General features: G+C 39.5%; 1 protein-coding gene across 1 annotated transcript; it reads right to left on the bottom strand.

Moving 5' to 3' along the window:
* Positions 1 to 1,689: 1,689 nt before the first annotated feature.
* Positions 1,690 to 10,668, bottom strand: LOC131240983 (tubby-like F-box protein 1). The gene is made up of 4 exons (XM_058239568.1): positions 10,137 to 10,668; positions 9,732 to 9,819; positions 5,942 to 6,071; positions 1,690 to 2,401 (listed from the first exon to the last, which is right to left on the bottom strand). The coding sequence occupies exons 1-4, from the start codon at positions 10,524 to 10,526 to the stop codon at positions 1,831 to 1,833; spliced, it is 1,179 nt and encodes a 392-aa protein (XP_058095551.1). The 5' UTR covers positions 10,527 to 10,668; the 3' UTR covers positions 1,690 to 1,830.
* Between the last annotated feature and the right edge of the window lie 8,204 nt (positions 10,669 to 18,872).

The raw sequence follows: 18,872 nt of genomic DNA, 5'->3' as shown, positions 1-18,872 counted from the left end.
AGTCGTATCCAAAGCTCAGGGTGGCCACACAATCTGAAATAATGTAAAATCATGCCTAAAACATCTAAAAGAACTTGATGGGGCCCACCTGTGTTGAAATGACCTGAAATTTGGTAGGTCCCCTCTAGATTTTGGGATGTGCCAAAAATCAGCTGTATCTGAAACTCAGGTGGGCCATACCATCTGAAGCTATGGGAAATCATGCCTAAAATATCTAAAAGCACTAGGTGGGGCCATTTTGAGTTTTGGAATGGCCTAAAATCTGGTGCAATCCTCAGCCATGTGGGACATAATGGAGGGGCTGGATGTGTAAACCACATCTCACTGGCTCTTATATTATATACAATCAGGAAGGTTTCTCGATGGCAGACATCCACTTTCAACTGTTGTCTGTGGTGTGGTTCACCAAGTCATGGATTTGCCTATTTTTAGGCCCATGGCTCACTATGGAAGGGTTCATCTGATTAATGGGGTGGATGCCCGTCACGCCATGGTGGGCCCCACAGAGCTCGACCTCATGGGAACTTCCCTCTGTGGGCCCCACCATGTATGTTGGGCATCCCCACCGTGTGTGTGTTGGACATCCATGCCGTGAATTTGGTTGGTCCCCTATAGCCATGTCTTAAAAATCAGTCGTATCCAAAGCTCAGGTGGGCCACACAATCTGAAATAATGTAAAATCATGCCTAAAACATCTAAAAGAACTTGATGGGGCCCACCTGTGTTGAAATGACCTGAAATTTGGTGAGACCCCTCATCCAAGTGGGACATGCGATGGATGAGTTATATGTCTGAACCGTTTCTCTGGAGGCCCCATAAAAAAAAAATCAGCAAGGTTTCCATGGGTGGGTATCCACTCTCAACAGTTGTCTATGGTTTGGTGCACGTTAAGTCATGGATTAGCCTGATTTTTAGGCCCATCGCTCACCAGGGAGGGGTGCATCGAATTAATGGTGTGGATGTCCAGTACACAATAAAGTGGGGCCCACAGAGCTCGATCTCATGAAACCTTTTTCCCGTGCACACATCATTTATTAGACAATAGGTCATCATTTATTTCCTCCACAGATCTTCCCTTTGCCCTTTTAGAGCCTTGTATCAACCCACTCATAACCCAATCATCAGGCGGGGCAGTTCATGCAATGGTATCATTGAGAAGGTTATCTTAAACCATCTGTTGTTTAGGGTCATAAATCACATGGTTAGAATCGTCAAACCAAAATGTTATTTCGGAATAAGCAATACAAAGTGGGACCTATGGAATCATAAGTAATACAAGGTGGGATGTATGGAATAAAGGTTACCAGATGATAGATGATGATTGGACGTATTTTGTTTCACCAATCAGTCTTCACCATCTAGTTTCCATGCAATTGTTTGCTTGGATTGATTATTTAATACCTAGTTGTTCAAGACTACGAACGGGAGTCCTTAGCAATGTTAATAACTGATGATTGAACTGAATGAAACATATCGATTTGATCATGTACAGTTAGTATACAAGTCACGGCATGGATCTCAGTAGGGCTGTCAATGGGCCGGGCCTGGGGTTGGTTTCAGGCTAGATTTGAACTGTTTCGGGTCAGGCTGGCCCTATTCAAAATTCTGACTTTTCAGGCCCGAGCTTAGCCCATTGACACCCCGTGGGACCAAGTCTTGATTCAAAAGAATTTGCGGGGGAGAGAGAGAGAGAGGCAAAACCCACTATTATTATCCATAGGTTAGGATAGAACATATACAATGCTCAAAAGGCATAAATCAAAGCTGATAATAAACAAAACCAGATGGTGGTAACATCAAATTGGATGCTGATGTATTAACCTGGGGACATCACTCGCAGGCGAGTTTGGTGCCAAAGCTGGTGAGGCAGATGGCAAATGCCTGGAAGGCTGACAATGGCTGCCTGTAATCCATGGTGAACATGTCATCCCCTACTTTCCCAAACTGAAGGAGCACCGTCTCTTCATCTCCTATGGCCCCTGGTTGACTGGGATCAATGGTAGCCACCAGCTGGAAATTCTTGACTGACGCAACTGTCACCCGCCCATGAAAATTCAAGCACCAGCACTGCAAATGTTCATGCCACCTTGGAGCTTTGTTCCTCAGAACCACGCACCCAGCAGGAACTGCAATGTTCTCCTTCTCACAGTTTCTGTGGGGTTCGCCACTGGTTTCCCTGGTTGAGGGGTACTGCAGAGTGCAAAGCATTCTCCTTGGTCCTCTTGACTTCAACAAGTTGAATTTGTAAGAGACATGCCCGATATCGAAGCTGCCTGCTGGAACTTGGGGGCAGATCTGCTTGTTGGCGAAGCGGCGGCTTGCACGACTGCTTGACGGCTTTGCACCATCGTATGGTGGTTGGCTGTCGTAGATTGTGAATCTGGTGCCCAAGAAATCAGAGCTGCAAAACAGAATCAGGCTCAACAGAAAAGAATGAGGAAATCTTAGGTGTTGTTCTAGTAGCTAGCATGCCTCAAAATCTTTTACTGTAGGTCCCTGCCCAGGATTGTTGATAGAATATTGAAGACTACCAAGTCCAATAAAACCCGTTATACTAAGTGTGGCCTTCTTTTTATAAAGTGGAGAGGGCAGCAGCCATAGAGTTCAATAAAAGATCTAGCATTACCAGATTTGGAAATATTGAAAATGACAAGCAGAATGAGAAGAACTATATCAATGGCGATAGACGTTTTGCTTTCTTATTTGGGCAACCTGGTCTATCCTGGCTGATATAGTTCTTATTCTGCATGTCATTTTTCCTAGATCTTTTATTGAAAATTTTATGGCTTTTGCCCTCTTTGCTATTAAAAAAAGAAAAAAATAAAAGAAAAGGCGACACTTGGTATAATAAGCAGTTTTATGGGATATGGTAAAGTAAATATTTATATCAACAATCCCAATCAGGGACCTAAAATGGATGGGCCGGTTAAAGTTTAAACATGTACAATGTGAGGACTTCCACCCAATTGTGTCTTTGAAATTGAGCAATTTATGCTTTGCTTCATGATTAGATGGATTTGCTAAAATATGCAATTTAGACAAGCTTTCAAGGCAATGCAGCCATAGAAGCAGTAGGATGACATAAAAGGACGGAAGCTTATCCATTTCTTTAATGTATGCTTTCTACAACTTCTAGTGGGTGAATGGCAAACATGCATGCAACCAAACAGCCTCATTTATAGAGGTTTATGTGCATACAGTTGACAAAGATGTTTCAGGAAAGAACAAAAAATAAAATTGAAAACGAGAAAAAAAAAGCACTGTATAGTAAAAGAACATAAATTCTGAAGGGAAGAGATCAACCAGGGAACAGAAATTCCACGTCTCCATATAGTTTAATGCAGACATGATATTTGTATGATGATCCAAACCATGCATCCCATGTCCATTGATTGGCCACCAAACAAAAATTTACCTTGATAGGACTACCCTAGCCATCTAAGAAATGAGCTTCTCATGTCATCCGTTGCTTACTTCTCTTTTAGTGCCTACTTGTACAAGTTAAAAGCTTAGGATAATCCAAACAGTGTCATATATATTCTATGGCCCATTCACTTTGTACCTATTGAATGAATGGCATCCATCTCATCCATGCAACTGACATATGTTATAATGATATGAAGGGACAGGAACTTCCATGCCTGCAGGGGCACCAGATCAGCTTCCCAAGTCTGGAAACAGAAAGGAATACCAAGATATGTTTTTGCACTTTTTGCTAACAGAAGTTTCAGGGGAAAATTTGATGCAGGACAATCTGTGCCCATACCCAAACATGAGGGCCTAAAAAAGGAAAAAAGAAGTTGCCCAAATCGCAATTGGTTAGTTCTTCTCAATCCACTGCTTACTATTTTAGTCATCAAATGGCCATTGATTTGGAATAGGAAAGTGCAGAGAGACCCCAGGGGTTGGGGGAAGATTTGTCTTGGCCATGACTAATTGTGTTTCAATCTTGTTTACATTACTACTGGAATTCTAGAACTTTCTAAAATTGTTCAGAGTTGGTCCAAAAAGTTTGGATTCTCAGTCAAAGAAATTAAGAAATTTTCTCCTCCTAGAGAAGTTACAGTTGTTCTACTCAGATCAGGTATGCGGATATTTATTTTGGCTACAACTAGTTGTGTTTGATTCTGGTTTGCATCACTTCAAATTTCAAGAACTTTCTAATGTTGTTGAGAGTTAGTTTGAAAAGTTTTTTATTTTTTATTTTTGAAAGACAACGAAAACTTTATTAAGCAGCTCGCAAAAGCAAGAAAAGAATACAACCCAAGCAAGCTATCCTCAGTGTGAAGAAGTTGCTGGGATAGCTTTGACAAAAACAGACCAACTCAAAACTAAAGATTTAACTTTCCTAATAGCCTCTTCAACATCCACTCCTTCATTCTGAAAACAACATCCATTCCTAATGCCCCAAATAACCCACAAGACAGCCATGAAAGTTAACCTCCCCCATGTCACGCCCACATGAAGTTGCCCACTGACTTCAGCATCGCCCACAAAAAATGCTCCCAGACTTTCCTAGCGAACGAGCAATGCACAAACAGGTGCTCAATTGGCTACACATCTTCCATGAACAAAAGGCATATGTTGGGAAGCATAAGCGATCCCCTCTGAAGATTATCCACTGCGAGGACCTCTTCCGGCCCACAAGTCAGGCAAAAACTGCCACCCAAGGGGGAGCACCATAGAACCAATGGTGATAGGGATACAGCAGAACAGGGGGTTGGTGTGGTGAAGACATTAACATGAATAGCGAGCTGACAGACAAAATGCCAGAGGGATGCACCAGCCACAGCATTGAATCTCTTTCTTGAGAAGGAATGTAATCCTTCAAAAGCTGCAGCATCCCGACGAACTTATCAATCTCTTCATCTGTCATATTCCTGCAACAAGGGGGATTCCAAACAACGTGGCCACCACAAATAGAGAAATGATCCCCCACCGATCCCCCACCACGATAAAGCGATCTGGAGCAAGAGAAGCCGCTCTAGGGAAAATATGTTTAGTCAAAGTTTGCTTGGTTCTGTTTTTCCTTTTTCTATTAACAGGGTAGGCTAGTTGGGTTCTCAGTTAAAGAAAGTAGGTTAAGAAGTTATCTTCCTCTTTTTTTTTTCTTCTTCTTTTCTTTTCTTTTCATTTCTCCTTTTTTAAAACAGTAGCAAGTTAAGAAGTTATGGTTGAGGTTGTACTCAAATTTGAAGTGTACTTGGTGTATGATAGGTTCCAGAAAATTATGTTTTGAATAAGCTGGTTGGGAGTATCTTAATATTAAAATACTGGGTTTTAGAGTTCTTTAATCATTACAAGATTGGTTAACAGTTACAGATTAGATGTACTTTCTGACAATTATTAAGAATTTTACACTTAAGAGGAAGGGTTTATGCTGGGGTATCAACAAATGGTTATGTAACGGCAGTAACAGCTGTTACATAACGGTAACAGTGGCCACCATTACGCATTATGGGGCCACAATGGCCGTTACAGAAAAAATGGTTAGTGATGGTCGTTATAGGGTCAACAGTTTTTTTTGTTTTTGGTTTAGGCCGTAATGGCCTGTATCATAATGGTAATGACGGTGGCCATTATGACCACTGTTACTGTTATTGAATACTTTGGTTTATGCTTATGGGTGTATGGTGCATCCATTCTTTACCTTCACTATTCTCCTTCTTCCTTCTGCATCAATTTTTCTTTTCTCTATGTTACAATTTCAGTGCAATAAAGATTTACTATGTGCCCACGCCCTCGACTAGCAGGGAGATCTAGGCAAAAGTTACACTGATGTCCTAGTTTTGATCCTGCCTGAACTATCTAATTAACCTGAAAAGAAGGAGAGATTTACTAGCACAGAACAGGACAAGAAGAATGCCCTCTACAAGTTAAAATGTGGAACATTCTACTTATATGAATAAGGCAGGGGTGCTAAAGTTTATCCAAGGCTCACCACAACTTCCCCACATACGCATTACTTCCTTGGGACACATCATCAGCATCAATTGATATGATATACTCGGTATGAGCGCCATGCCGAAACCTTCGAGCCACCAACAGAAACTTCCCTATATCCACAGATGCTGCAATAATAAATTGGAACAGCAAGGATTCAATTAGGTTGGAACAGCAACCAAGCAACACCAAAACATTTGTGATAATGAGATGGAAATTACTGAAAAATAAACATGCACTTAAGGATTGAGAATAGGTCTCTCAAGTCAAATTGTAATAACCATCAACAGAAAATAGAAATCCATACATCTGGAAGTTGGAAGGAAATAACTTGTACTCCAACATGGGGCCTGACTGTGTAGGCATGCAAGTCATGTTGGTAACAATGTATTGCTGTTATTTTTATAGACGACTACTCAAGCATGACCTTTCATGTGAGTGGGTGCTTCACTTAGAGGTCTACCTGGCAACTGCCCCTCCATTGACCGTACCCTTTGGGAAGTGAACCTAATGGTTCAGCTGGGCGGGGGTGGGGTGGGGTGGGGTGGGGTTAAAACTAGGTGGGAACATGTTGCCATGTGAGTGGTGCTAATTGAGCCTCTGCCATGGCCAGTTCCCAGGGTAAAATAGGAAGAAAGGTTTATGTCTGGTGGTAACAGATTGTAAAAGCTTAACCAATCTACCATTTAAAAACCGACCCCAAATTGCTGGGAGAAAGGCTAAGATGATGATGATGACGACAGCGACAATGATGGATACATATGTTATGCAGCTATTTATTACTTTAGGTTTAGACTGTCAATACATTGGTAACAGATTGTAAAAGCTTAACCAATCTACCATTTAACCCCAAATTGTTGGGAGAAAGGCTAAGATGATGATGATGATGATGACGACGACGACAGCGACAATGATGGATACATATGTTATAGCCATTATGCAGCTATTTATTAGTTTAGGTTTAGACTGTCAATACATGAATCGGAAGCTCAGTAGTTGGTTCAACGTGACATGGAGCAGATTTCTTGACAAAAGTTGGAGATATGTTGTCTGCCATGCAGGTGAGCTTTGAGTTCATAAACATAATTTTGTGCGTGCGCGTGCTTATCTTCGTTTATTTGTGGTGATTTTTTTTTTTTTTTTGAAAGATATGTTGTGGTGAATTTAACTTCACCTAGTGTGATGTGCAAGCCAATACCAAGCCTGGGTGCGCCAGCCAATTCCTAGACCAGGTAAAGGAGGAGGCTGATGTTAGGTAGGCACCCAATCCTTTTGCAAAGCAGTCACAAGAACTCCTGGTTTGAATCTTGCAGTGGTGGTGGTAGGAGGCTTCTGCCAGCAGGATAGTCAAAGCTTAACAGTGATATGGCTTCTCTTTTCTATTTTCACAGAAATTTGGATTGATTGACTTGTAGAAAATAACAGAAATTAAAGTTGTTTCAGTTCCCAAAATGCAACTAGTGAAAGCCAACACTAAAATGGACTGTGCAAACCTAAATGCCGAAAGATAAAAATAACAAAATTGCACTTCGAGAGACTACCATGATCCACAATATCTTATGTGGCGCAAATTTAGACACAACAGAATATACAAATTATGGATGAAGCTAAAGACGCTAGATTCAATTTGGAACATCATTTAACCAGTTCAGGAAACTCCTGCTCATCCTGCAGAAATACCAGACCATCTCTCCTCCTGTCAACAGCTTTAAGGAAGGCGGGCATCGTCATTGAGTTTGGTGTTCCTCATGACTAACCTCGTACATGAAAATCTTGACTATGAACTATCAATAGAAAATGGTCAGTTTTGTCAATGAGCACCTGTGTTGAAGCCCGGAGGATTTGTCAAGATGAAAATGGATACCAGAAGGTAGAAAAGCTAGGAAAGTAGTTAATGTATTTACAAAGCCCAATATGGGTTTATATACATAGAGAATACAAGTCTCTACATCTAGATACAATCTAATCACCGATATTAATGTAATATACATAGAGATACAATCCTGGATACAACCTATAATTAGAGATATAATCATGATGTTCCCGGGTCATTGCCTTGGCAATATGAAGATGTCGGTGAGCTGTTGTTGAGAAGCAATATGATGAAGTGTGATTTCATATCAGGGTCTAAGCCCAAATGTGTTTCTCAAGAAAGGCATTTCAGCATGATGGAAAATAAACAAAACCTCCACCCTAAGAAAGGCATTTTCGATATAAGGAAAATGGGTTTTCTCGAGGGTTAAGCCCAAATGTGCCACCATCCATCTTCAATTGCCTCACATGTGCCACACATTTCGATTTGCCAAATGAACCACATATCCATCTTTGGTTTTGCACCACCATCCATCTTCTCTTATGCCCCACATGTGCTAATGTGCCACATGTACCACCATTCATCTTCTCTTGCACCTCCCATGTGGAAAGCACTCTACATGCGCCAATGTGCCATCAACCATCTTCAATCGCTCCACGTGTCCATGGTGCCAATGTGCACAAGTGCTGCCATCTCGCTTTAAGTGCTACATGTTAAATGTGCCAATGCATGTCTTGTGCCACATGTGCCACCGTATAGTTTCAAGCACCTCACATGTACTGCATATGCCACAATTCATCTTCAAGCACCCACATATGCTGCATATGCCACATGTACAACTATCCATCTTCAAGCATCCCATGTGCACATGTGCTAATTTGGAACATGCTAGTGAGTAACATTTTTTCTCAAGAATTTTTTTTTTTTTTTTTTTTTTTTTGGGCAAACAACAAATTTGAAAATATATCCTAAATTTCTAGAAAATTCTTATTAAAAAACAAACAAGGAAAAAATGATTCCTTTCCCACAATTTCTTGGAAACAAGTTTTCTGAAGAAACACTATTTCCTTTCCTATGCATTCCATGAACAAAACAGGACGTAAGATTCTGTCAATACTGTATGGTCCCAGGTTGCATTGTAAATGACCACCAAACTTGAGTTTCCAACATCCAGTACACGGTCATTACCACCAAGTGATCACCTTTTCACTCCTCACTGATGACAGCACCATCACAATATCGACCGAAAAACTTCCTTGCAAAAACCACCTTAAATCAAGCTTGGAATCTTGTAGGGTTTTCTCCTCCCTCTAATCTATGCCTAGAGAGAAAAAGTCTGAGTCCCATGATCTACTGCATTCATGTGAATGAAACAGATATGCATAACAATGCATTCATCTCTGTCTTGTGAAAACTCAATCCAATGCATCAAAAAGAGTCTGGTGAGAGAGCATACGGCAGCTGCAAGTATGGATCACCACCTTCCATATGGATTGATGACAAGTTTACAAGTGTTACAAACCATTGAAACCATGGTTTTTCTCATTTTCGTTATCTTAACTATGCTATTTCTGACAGTTTATATCCAATCCAAGCGTCATGTGTATAAAAGCTCAAAAGCTGTGAAGACCCAGCTCTGGTTAATCAAGTGGCTGAGAGAGCCAACTAGCACCCGTAGGAAGCTTCCATATGAGACTATGGCTTCTGTATTTGAGCTTCAGACATCAATATAGGTTTTAGAATGAGCCAGCCTGACAATCGCAAGTTTCCCAAAGTACACTGCCAACGTCAATTTCAACGACTTTGAGAAGTCAATATTTTTCTTCTTGAATTTCTGCATCTCAAGTTACACGCAGCAGGCCTAATTCGATTACTCACACTAATTAACATGAAAGATTAAAATCCCAGTCAAGAAAACATTGGACAACATACAGGCTGAAAAGTAGAGACATGCATTCCATTAAAATTCACTCACTTGGGCTAAGTCCCAGATAAAGGTAATACGTCGAGTTCTTCTTGTTCCTCTTGATAAAACATTGAAGAGGAAGGTCTCTTGGGCCCGGCTGCAAACCAAAAACAAAAAAGCAAAAAAAACAATTCAATCTTAAGAATGATTCTGTTGCCACATTACACATCTATTAAAATCAAAAATAATTTCAAAATGGAAAATCTCGATACAATAAACAAACAACGCGATTACACTAAGAATTCCTAAACATAAAATCAACCAAATATAAGTCTAATTAGGGTAATTCCCCCGATCTGAAATGACGTGATCCAACCGATGGAAGAAACTATGGATTCAAAATTCCCATAAAATTTATTATCCAGGCGAATTCTACCAGATCCGGAACGAGACAATCTCCAAACAGCGATGAACCTGTTTGAGGGAGGAAGGGAAGGTGATCTTCCCGCTGTGCTGTGGCGATCTGACGATGGATCTCGTGACGTCTCTCCACCTCTTGCAGACGCAGGCGCAGGACACGACGTTCTTCCGGAGGGGCCAACGGTCCTCGCTCGATTCGACCCGCTGGATGATGTCGCTGAGGAGCTCGGGTAACATCAGCGACCAGCAATTGTCGTCGGGATCGGAGGCAGAATCATCTCCTTCTCCTCCTTCCTTCTCTTGCACTTCTTCTTCCGCATCATCTTTCTCCAAATTTATGGGTTCAGGGGAGATATTTAAACGGGAGGTGGTGAATTTGGGATTTCTGAAGATGGAGCGAGAGGCAGAGCCCTTCCGGGAGAGAAAGCCTCTTCTCAGAGACATTCTCTCAAACAGAGAGAGGGAGGATTTTTACTTTTTTCTTAGAAGGTGGTTTTGGTATCGACGGGGTATGAATCGAGGGGAGAATGCGACGGGGCTTTGGAGGCATTTTGTGTCCGTTGGAGACACAAAAAATTCGGGGTCCTCCGTCACTGGTACTCTATATATACGGTGAGAGGAATTATGTACTTTCATGTCCTTTTCGTTTAAGCCCTACCCGGTTAATCACCTGTTAACTCACTCCTTTTAACCGGTACGGTCTAGGTCTCGGTTTAAGTAAGCTTATCTCAATACTATTACCCCTCTTGCTTTTTCTTCATTTTCTTCTCATTTCTATATATATTTTTTCTCATCTCGCCACTTATCATCTCAACATTATCATTTCAACTACCCTCGTTCATTTTATCTAAACTCGTTGTTTTATCTTCATGCCCACTCGTATGAGCTGTTTGGATAGGAGTAAATGGAGATGAATAAAAAAAATTTAAGAGTAAATGGAGATAAATAGTATTTCAAATGTATTTCAATGATTGTAAATGAATGTAAATAAAATGAAATGAGAATAAATGAGCATGTAAATGAAATACTCTCTACGAAATAGAATTTGAAAGTAAATAAGGTAAAATCCCTTTTAAGCTCCCTCGAAGAGTCGCATAAGTAAACAAAGGTGATATTACGCACATGTCTGCCACACACGTGGCATGATAATGATACTCTAAAATAATTCAATTATTGTCTACATCACTAAAATCACAGTAATAGAATGATCCAAATCGTTCAAAGGTTAGCCTTTTGGGGGACTGTGGAAGCAAAACACGTATTAAAATAAAAAACATGAAAGATAAACATAACAAAAGATACAAAGGAATATATGATTTCTACGTGAAAAATCCTTGCAGAAAAAAATAACAACAGAAAGCAATAGCAAGTTCACTATAAAAACAAATTACAAGAGATTCATGAACTTACATATGCGAAAACCATTGTTTTCTCACTTCCAAACCTAATTGACTTAGCCCTCCTTATTCTAATATAATCCTGCAATTACACCCATATATATATATATATATATATATATATATATATATATTAGTGATACAATCGGAATATAAAACTAATTACGTAAATACATAAAACTGTGCGCACCGTCGATCTATACATCGATTGACACCGATCAAGCAACCCTCGATCGATCAAGCACCTATGTTTGATCAATCAAACATAGTTTCTTTAATCAATTGACCCGACTTGTTGATCGATCTAACCTGATTGAAATTATCCAAAAACCAATCTGTTTATTTCAGGGTTCATCGATTGATCGAACAAGTTGTTTTGTTAATCAATATCCCATATTTATGATAGATTAGAGACATTTAGACAACAATCTCCACCATGACTTTAATCAATATAAACCATAACTCCAAGCTTCATCTTTGATCGCCTCCATTGTAGCTTTCTCATTGTCGTTTCCTTTCATGCACACTCCGTCTTCATCAAACCTTTGTCAAACCTATATAAGTCGAACATAATTTAAACTTCTCCGTGAGAATTATCTTTGTAAGCTTATCCGATGGATTCACGCTCGCGTGGATCTTCTCAGGAGTAACTTCTCATTCTTTAAGCACTTGTCAAATAAAATGATGATGAACATCGATATATTTAGTTCTAGAATGGTAAATTGAATTCTTTGCCAAGTCGATCGCATTTTCGTTGGCACAATTAATCAGCATGGCCTCCTGCTGAAGGCCCAACTCATTTATTATTCCATGAAATCAAACACCTTCCTCGAAAAGCCTCTGTCACTGCTATATACTCAACTTTGGTTGTGGACAAATCAATAACAGATGAAAGCTTCAACATCTAACTGATCACTCTACTTACTAGTACAAACAAGTAACTGAAAGTCGACCTTCTGTTGTCCATGTTCCCTGCGTAATCAGCGTTCACACAGCCTACCAAGTTTCCTCTAATTTCTCTAATGTTAAGACGTAGTCCACTATACTTCGTAGAAAATGAAGTAGCCATTTCACCGCCTCACAATATTGTTTACCGAGGTTTGACATGTATTTGCTCACAACCCTAACTGCATGTGAAATATCTAGTCTCATAGAGACCATGTTACATATCAAACTGCCAATTGCATTCGAATTGGGCACATGAGGCACAAACTAACTTTCTTCATTTATAATGGGGCATTTTTCTTAAGAAAGCCGAAAGTGAGCAGCATAGGATGTGTTAACCGGTTTAGCCTTATCAATCTCAAACTTTACCAATACCTTCTAAAGTTATTTAACCTGAGATAACTATGACCTTCTCCTCTTACTATTTTTGTGTATATTAATATTGAGAATCCTTCTTGCAACCTTCAAATATTTCATTTCGAATGTCACTAATAACTGAGTCTTCAATATATTGATCTTAAAAATACTATGCATGACTAACAATAAGCATGTCATCAACATATAATAAAAGTATAATGAATTCTCCATCACTCATTGCCCTAAAGTAACCATATTCACTTTTGGTAAACCGCTAACTTGTTATGAAAATATTAAATTTCTTATACTACTATCTAGGCAACTGTTTCAAGTTGTACAATAATATTTTTAACATGCAAACCTTATTTTCTAACCCCTGTATATCGAATCCTTCTGGTTGCTTCATGTAGATATGTTATTCTAATTCTCCAGGTAGGAAAGCAATCTTCACATCCATTTGTTCTATTTCCAAATTGTATTGGGCAACCAACACCAACACAAATATGATAAGTACTAACTTGACAATAGGCGTGAAGAACTTATTAAAATCTATGCCTTTTTTCTAAGCATACTCTTGACAACCAATCTTCTCTTGTATCTATCCTATTTTTTCAATAGATCCACTTATAATTGATCGCTTTACGTCCAATGGAAAACACTACCAACTCTCACGTCTCGTTCTTGTACAAAGAGATCATCTCATCTTGTATTGCCAACATCCACTTTTCAGCATTCAGGTCATCCAATGCTTCTTAAAAGGTAGACAGATCTCCCTCATCCGTAATGAGAGCGAATGCAATATTTGAGTCATCTTTGTATATAAACGGTAATCTGTGATATCTCGGTAAATTTCTCCTCACAGTTTGCTACTCCACCTACTCCTATACCTCTTCTTGTGGTTTGGCTTCATCCTGTGCCTCACATTTTTATATTTCAATGTCAATTATCGTTGACTTTTTTGTTTCCTTGTATTCATCCTTACGGAACAAGGAATCCTTATCAAACCTAATGTCATGACTTTTTGTGATCTTTTGTGTGACTGGGTCATACAACTTGTATCCTTCACACCATCACCATATCTAACAAAAGTATGCTTCTTTGCCCTTTGGTCTGGCCTAGCTCCCTCAACTAACGATACTTAAAAATAAACGTTACAATTAAATACTCATAGCCCTGAGTAGTTTATATCATGACCGCTCTACACTTTTTTTTTAAAAAAAAATTTATAATTAATTGGTGTAGACGGAGACCAATTCACTAAGTAACAAGTCATGTTAACGGCCTCAGTCCATAGCTTATTGCATAATCCATCATTGCTCAACATACTTCGGGTTCTCTCCAATAGAGTTTAATTTATTTGTTTCACCACACCATTCTACTCTATTGTGTGCTTAACCGAATAATCTCACCATCTTTATAAAATTGATTAAATTCCTTTGAAGTGAATTCTCCACCATTGTTTGTCTTTAGTATTTTTAAATTTTGCCCCGTCTGCTTTTTTATCATTACCTTTCATATCTTGAAAATGGCTAAAATATTGGGTTTATGTTTTATAAAGTAATCCAAACTTTTTTAAAGTAGTCATCTATGAATGGGATAAAAATGATGACCCCCCTTGCATACAAAAAATGTGATAGCTCCCATATATCAAAATGCACATAATTCAGATATCATTACATATATGTTTTTCAGATTTAAAAGATAATCGTGATTGTTTACCATATATACAATGCTCGCATATATTAAAATTAACACTTTAAAAGCATGCATCAAGCAACAATCATAAAGTAACTTTATACCGTGCTCACACATGCAGCTTAGGTATGCATGCCGCAAACATGCTGATGTGGACTCCACTACAGACGTTGCAGCTCCACCCATTTTGGTATTCCTGATCAACTTGTAAAGGTTACTACTCCATTCGCTTTCATTATAATGAATGTCCCATTTGAAACATTTAGGACATGATCAAATCCAGTGAACTTGTACCCAATCCATCGAGAGCTCTTAGAGATATCAGATTTTTCCTCGATTTAGGAATGTATCTTACGTTTTTCATAATGCACTCTGTTCCATCAAACATTTTAATGCGCACTAATCCGATTCCAATAACTTTATATGCAAAGTCATTGCCCATAAACACCTAACCACTATCGCACTCGCTGTAACTAGTGAACTAACTTCGCCAAAAAGTCATGTGGTATGAAGCTACTAAATTCAAGATCTACTCGTTGTTGAGATACTAGGATTTGGATGTGGTCAGAACGTCACAACCACTCACCCGCTCACTAGATTCCACTGTGTTAAACTCCTTCAGTGTTTTATATGATTTTTCTCATTTTTTGGGCTTTAGGATTCAAACAATCATTCTTCATATGTCCTTATTTCCCACAATTCCAGCGCTTTATCTTCCATTTACCCTTCATTTACTATCTCCTCAGTGAGCTTTTAGCTATCTTATAAAATTAGTTTTAACTGTCCACTTAACCCATAGAGGAGTGTAAAAACTTAATTTTTTGACCAGAAGATCTAAATTATGTAGGCCACTTGATGGAAAGCTTCTTTTTTAAAAATAAAAAATAAAATAAAAAATTCCTTTTACACACCTACTCACACCACATGAGTATTTGAACCCATGATCTTAGTGTTGAAACTTAAGAGACTTTACCACTGGGCCATGAGTAGGGACCTACTTGATGGAAAGGTATGCTCGTGCCATGTTGTCATGCGTGCTTATATGTGGATGGGCAGCCTACCATGCGTGTTTAACAAACTTTAACTTATATGAACGAGTAACACGGAATTACACCTGTGATATCTTGGATTGTTTGAATGGTGGGATTCACCATTTACCATCAATATGCCAAGGAGAAAATCCAAGCGGTCTACTCTTCCAACCTACCTCTGCTTATGAAGATTTGATGGTTAAAAAAATGTACCTAATGGTCCTCATTTATTGTGCATGTTTAACGCACTTGATGAGCAGGCCAACCTTTGGGTGAGGGGACATTAGAAATGTGGGCCATCAGATGAACAATCCAGATCTTTGAACACCTAGGACATCTCCTACATGAGTATAGAAGTAGTATTTATTTATGTACAATACCCTGTGTATGAGAACTCCCTTGCAACTTATATCCCACCGGTCGCAGATTGGCGAGTCCGGTGTAACAGAACAGTGGGTGAGTCCCTGAGCATGGGCCAGGGAGGGACTCATTGGAGAAAATTTCAGCTCAATTTAACGCATGGTCTAAAAAATGAAGTAGATCTAAATTTTGAGCGAATTACATCACAGGAAACAATGGCAGTTGACAATTAAAAACTTCCTATGAGCAATAAAAGATTTGGATTAAACTGATATTTGTTGTTACCCTTCATCCATCATTTAGGTCTTTATGACTCATCAATAGGTTGGATGGATAATAAATATCTTGATAGCTTTAGGATATTTTTAATGATAGGCATTCCTACAAACACTATCATTGACAATTAATGCCTTCTCGTGAGATAGAGTTTCGAACAAAGTTGATATTTGTTTTCTTCCTTTATTTAAGTCTCCATAACTTAGGTTAGATGGATAATAATAAATATCACGGGGGCCTTAAAAACTTCTTTAATGATATGCGTCCATAAGAAACAATAGCCATGTACAATTAAAAGATTCTTGTGAGCTAGAAAACTTTTGAATCAAGTTGATGAATATTTTCCCTCTTTATTCAAGTTTTTGTAACCTTACCAATAAGTTTCACAAAAAATAAACTTTAAATGAGCCCTGAAAATTTCTAATAATGAGCATTGAATAACCACCGTTTTCCTTTGGTGTGTTAGGATATAGAACACAGCTGGTGTACCACCACACGTGGGAAGCGGATTGGCTAGTGTACCACACACCAACCATATAGCTGGTGTATTGAGGTGAGAAAGTTTCGTGGGTCCCATAATGAGGTATATGTTATATCTAAACCGTCCATCCATTTTGCGAGCTCATCTTAAGGCTTGAGATGAAAAATAAAACAGATCTAACGATTAAGTGGACCACATTACAAAAACGCAATGGGGGATTGAACGTCTGCCATTGAAACCCTTTTGGGGGTTCATAGAAGTTTTGGATCAATATGAAATTTGTTTTTCTTCTTCATCCAGGTCTTTGTGACGTTATGAACAAATTTGATTGAAAATAAATGTTATGGTGGGCCCTACGAAAATTTTAATGGTGAAAATCATTATCTTGGCTGCTATTTGTGGTGTGGTCCAATTGATCTTTGGATATAATTCATTTTTTGGATGGTAATCTAAAATGATCTTGAAAAATGGATGAACGATGTGGATATAATAAATACATCATTGTGGGGCCATGTAACTTTGATCTCCATTGAACCATTCGTACAACTCAGAGCTGGAGGAGCAACAGTAGGGCTACACACGAACCGGGCTAGCCCGGTTAACTCGCTCGACTCAGCCCAAAAAAGCTCGACTTGGCCCAACCCGGAACTGAGTTCAGGTCGGGACGGGCCATTTTCTTCAGCTCGAAATTGAGTTCGGGCCGAGTTCAGATAGGTCCCAGTTCGGCCCGACTTGACCCGAAACTCGACTCGACCTGCCCCGACTCGGTCAAGTGGGGTGTGTGTGTGTGTGTGTGTGTGTATTTCAAAACCGTACCTATCCCTTTCCCCTTTACCCTTCTGGGATAGTTCACCGCCCATCTTTGAAGTGACAATGACTCATCCACCTCACAGATGTATAATTTGAACGGCCTAGATTCATTCAAATACAAAAAGGAATTATAATGTCCTGACTAGTTAGATTTTTCGTGGAGTTTATAATTCAACTATCTAAACTGTTGATCGAGAGCCTTGTGGTGGGATGCAGATTACCTGTCAAAACTCTTCCCATGAACTTGTTGTAAGGTTCAAAACTGGCTCGAACTCGGCCCGATTGCTGACTGGGCCAAGTTCGACTGGTGACCGGGCCGGGCCGGGTTGAGCCCAATTTGACTCGGATCGACTTGTGTACACCCCTAAGTGTCAGCACTCGTCTTCGCATGACACGTACATACACCAGCTATATAGTTGGTGTGTGGTACACCAGCCAATCCGCTTCCCACACATGTAGGGGTGTACACGAACCGAGCTAGCTTGGTTAGCTCACTCGACTTGACTCGAAAAAGCTCGATTCGAGTCGGTTCGAAGCTGAGTTCGAGTCGAGTCGAGCTGATTTTTTGAGCTCAAAAATGAGTTCGAGCCGGCCTCAGCTTGACTCGACTCGAATCGAATCCAGCCCGAATAACTTGAATCGAACTCGGATCGAACCAGTTGGTGACTCAGTTACTTTGCCATTGATGTTACTCACCAACTGTTTGATAAAATGACTCAACGAAATGTGGCTAGTAGCAAGGAGGCTTTGGCCGGTGGCAAACAAGCTATATACATTAAACAAATATATATATATATATATATATATATATATATATATATATATATATATATATATATATATATATATATTTGTTTTTATTTTTGTTTTTATATTACTTAGAAAGTGTTTGATAAAACACCTATGGAACCATTGCCTCTATCATAAAACAGTGGATTTTTGAAGTTGCAGTTTAAGTGTTTGTGAAAATGCCTCAATGGCGAACTCGGGCTCAATCTTGGTTCGAACTTGGCCTGTGCTGACTCCAGTTACGGATAGAGTCGAGCTGGCCAGTCAAACTTGAAGAATGAGTCAAGCCGAGTTCGAGCTGAAGTCAGCCTGTGTTCGAGCCGATTCACAGGGCTGGATGTAGACCCCTACGCACACAAGAGAAGAGAAAGTGGATCCGACTCCCGTCACACTATTCAATCAATCGCACACAACTGGCTACGTTTGATTGGTCAGGACAAATAAAATGTACGATGAAAGCTGACATCGCACATGTGTCAGCGTGACACACCTCTGGATGGATGGGAGCTTTCCTGCATATTAGTTACTCTTCAGGTGGGCTACAGTTAGAACAATTGATGGCCAGAAAGAAAAAATTAGCCATTAATTTACTTGGTACGCTGTGGCCCACTTGGAGAGCACAATTATCTAATTTCTTAGGCAGAAGGCA

The sequence above is a fragment of the Magnolia sinica genome, chromosome 3 (assembly GCF_029962835.1).
Source record: "Magnolia sinica isolate HGM2019 chromosome 3, MsV1, whole genome shotgun sequence".
Taxonomy (NCBI): Eukaryota; Viridiplantae; Streptophyta; class Magnoliopsida; order Magnoliales; family Magnoliaceae; genus Magnolia; species Magnolia sinica.
Note: the sequence above shows the minus strand (reverse complement) of the source record. Positions and strands in the feature narration are given on the sequence as shown.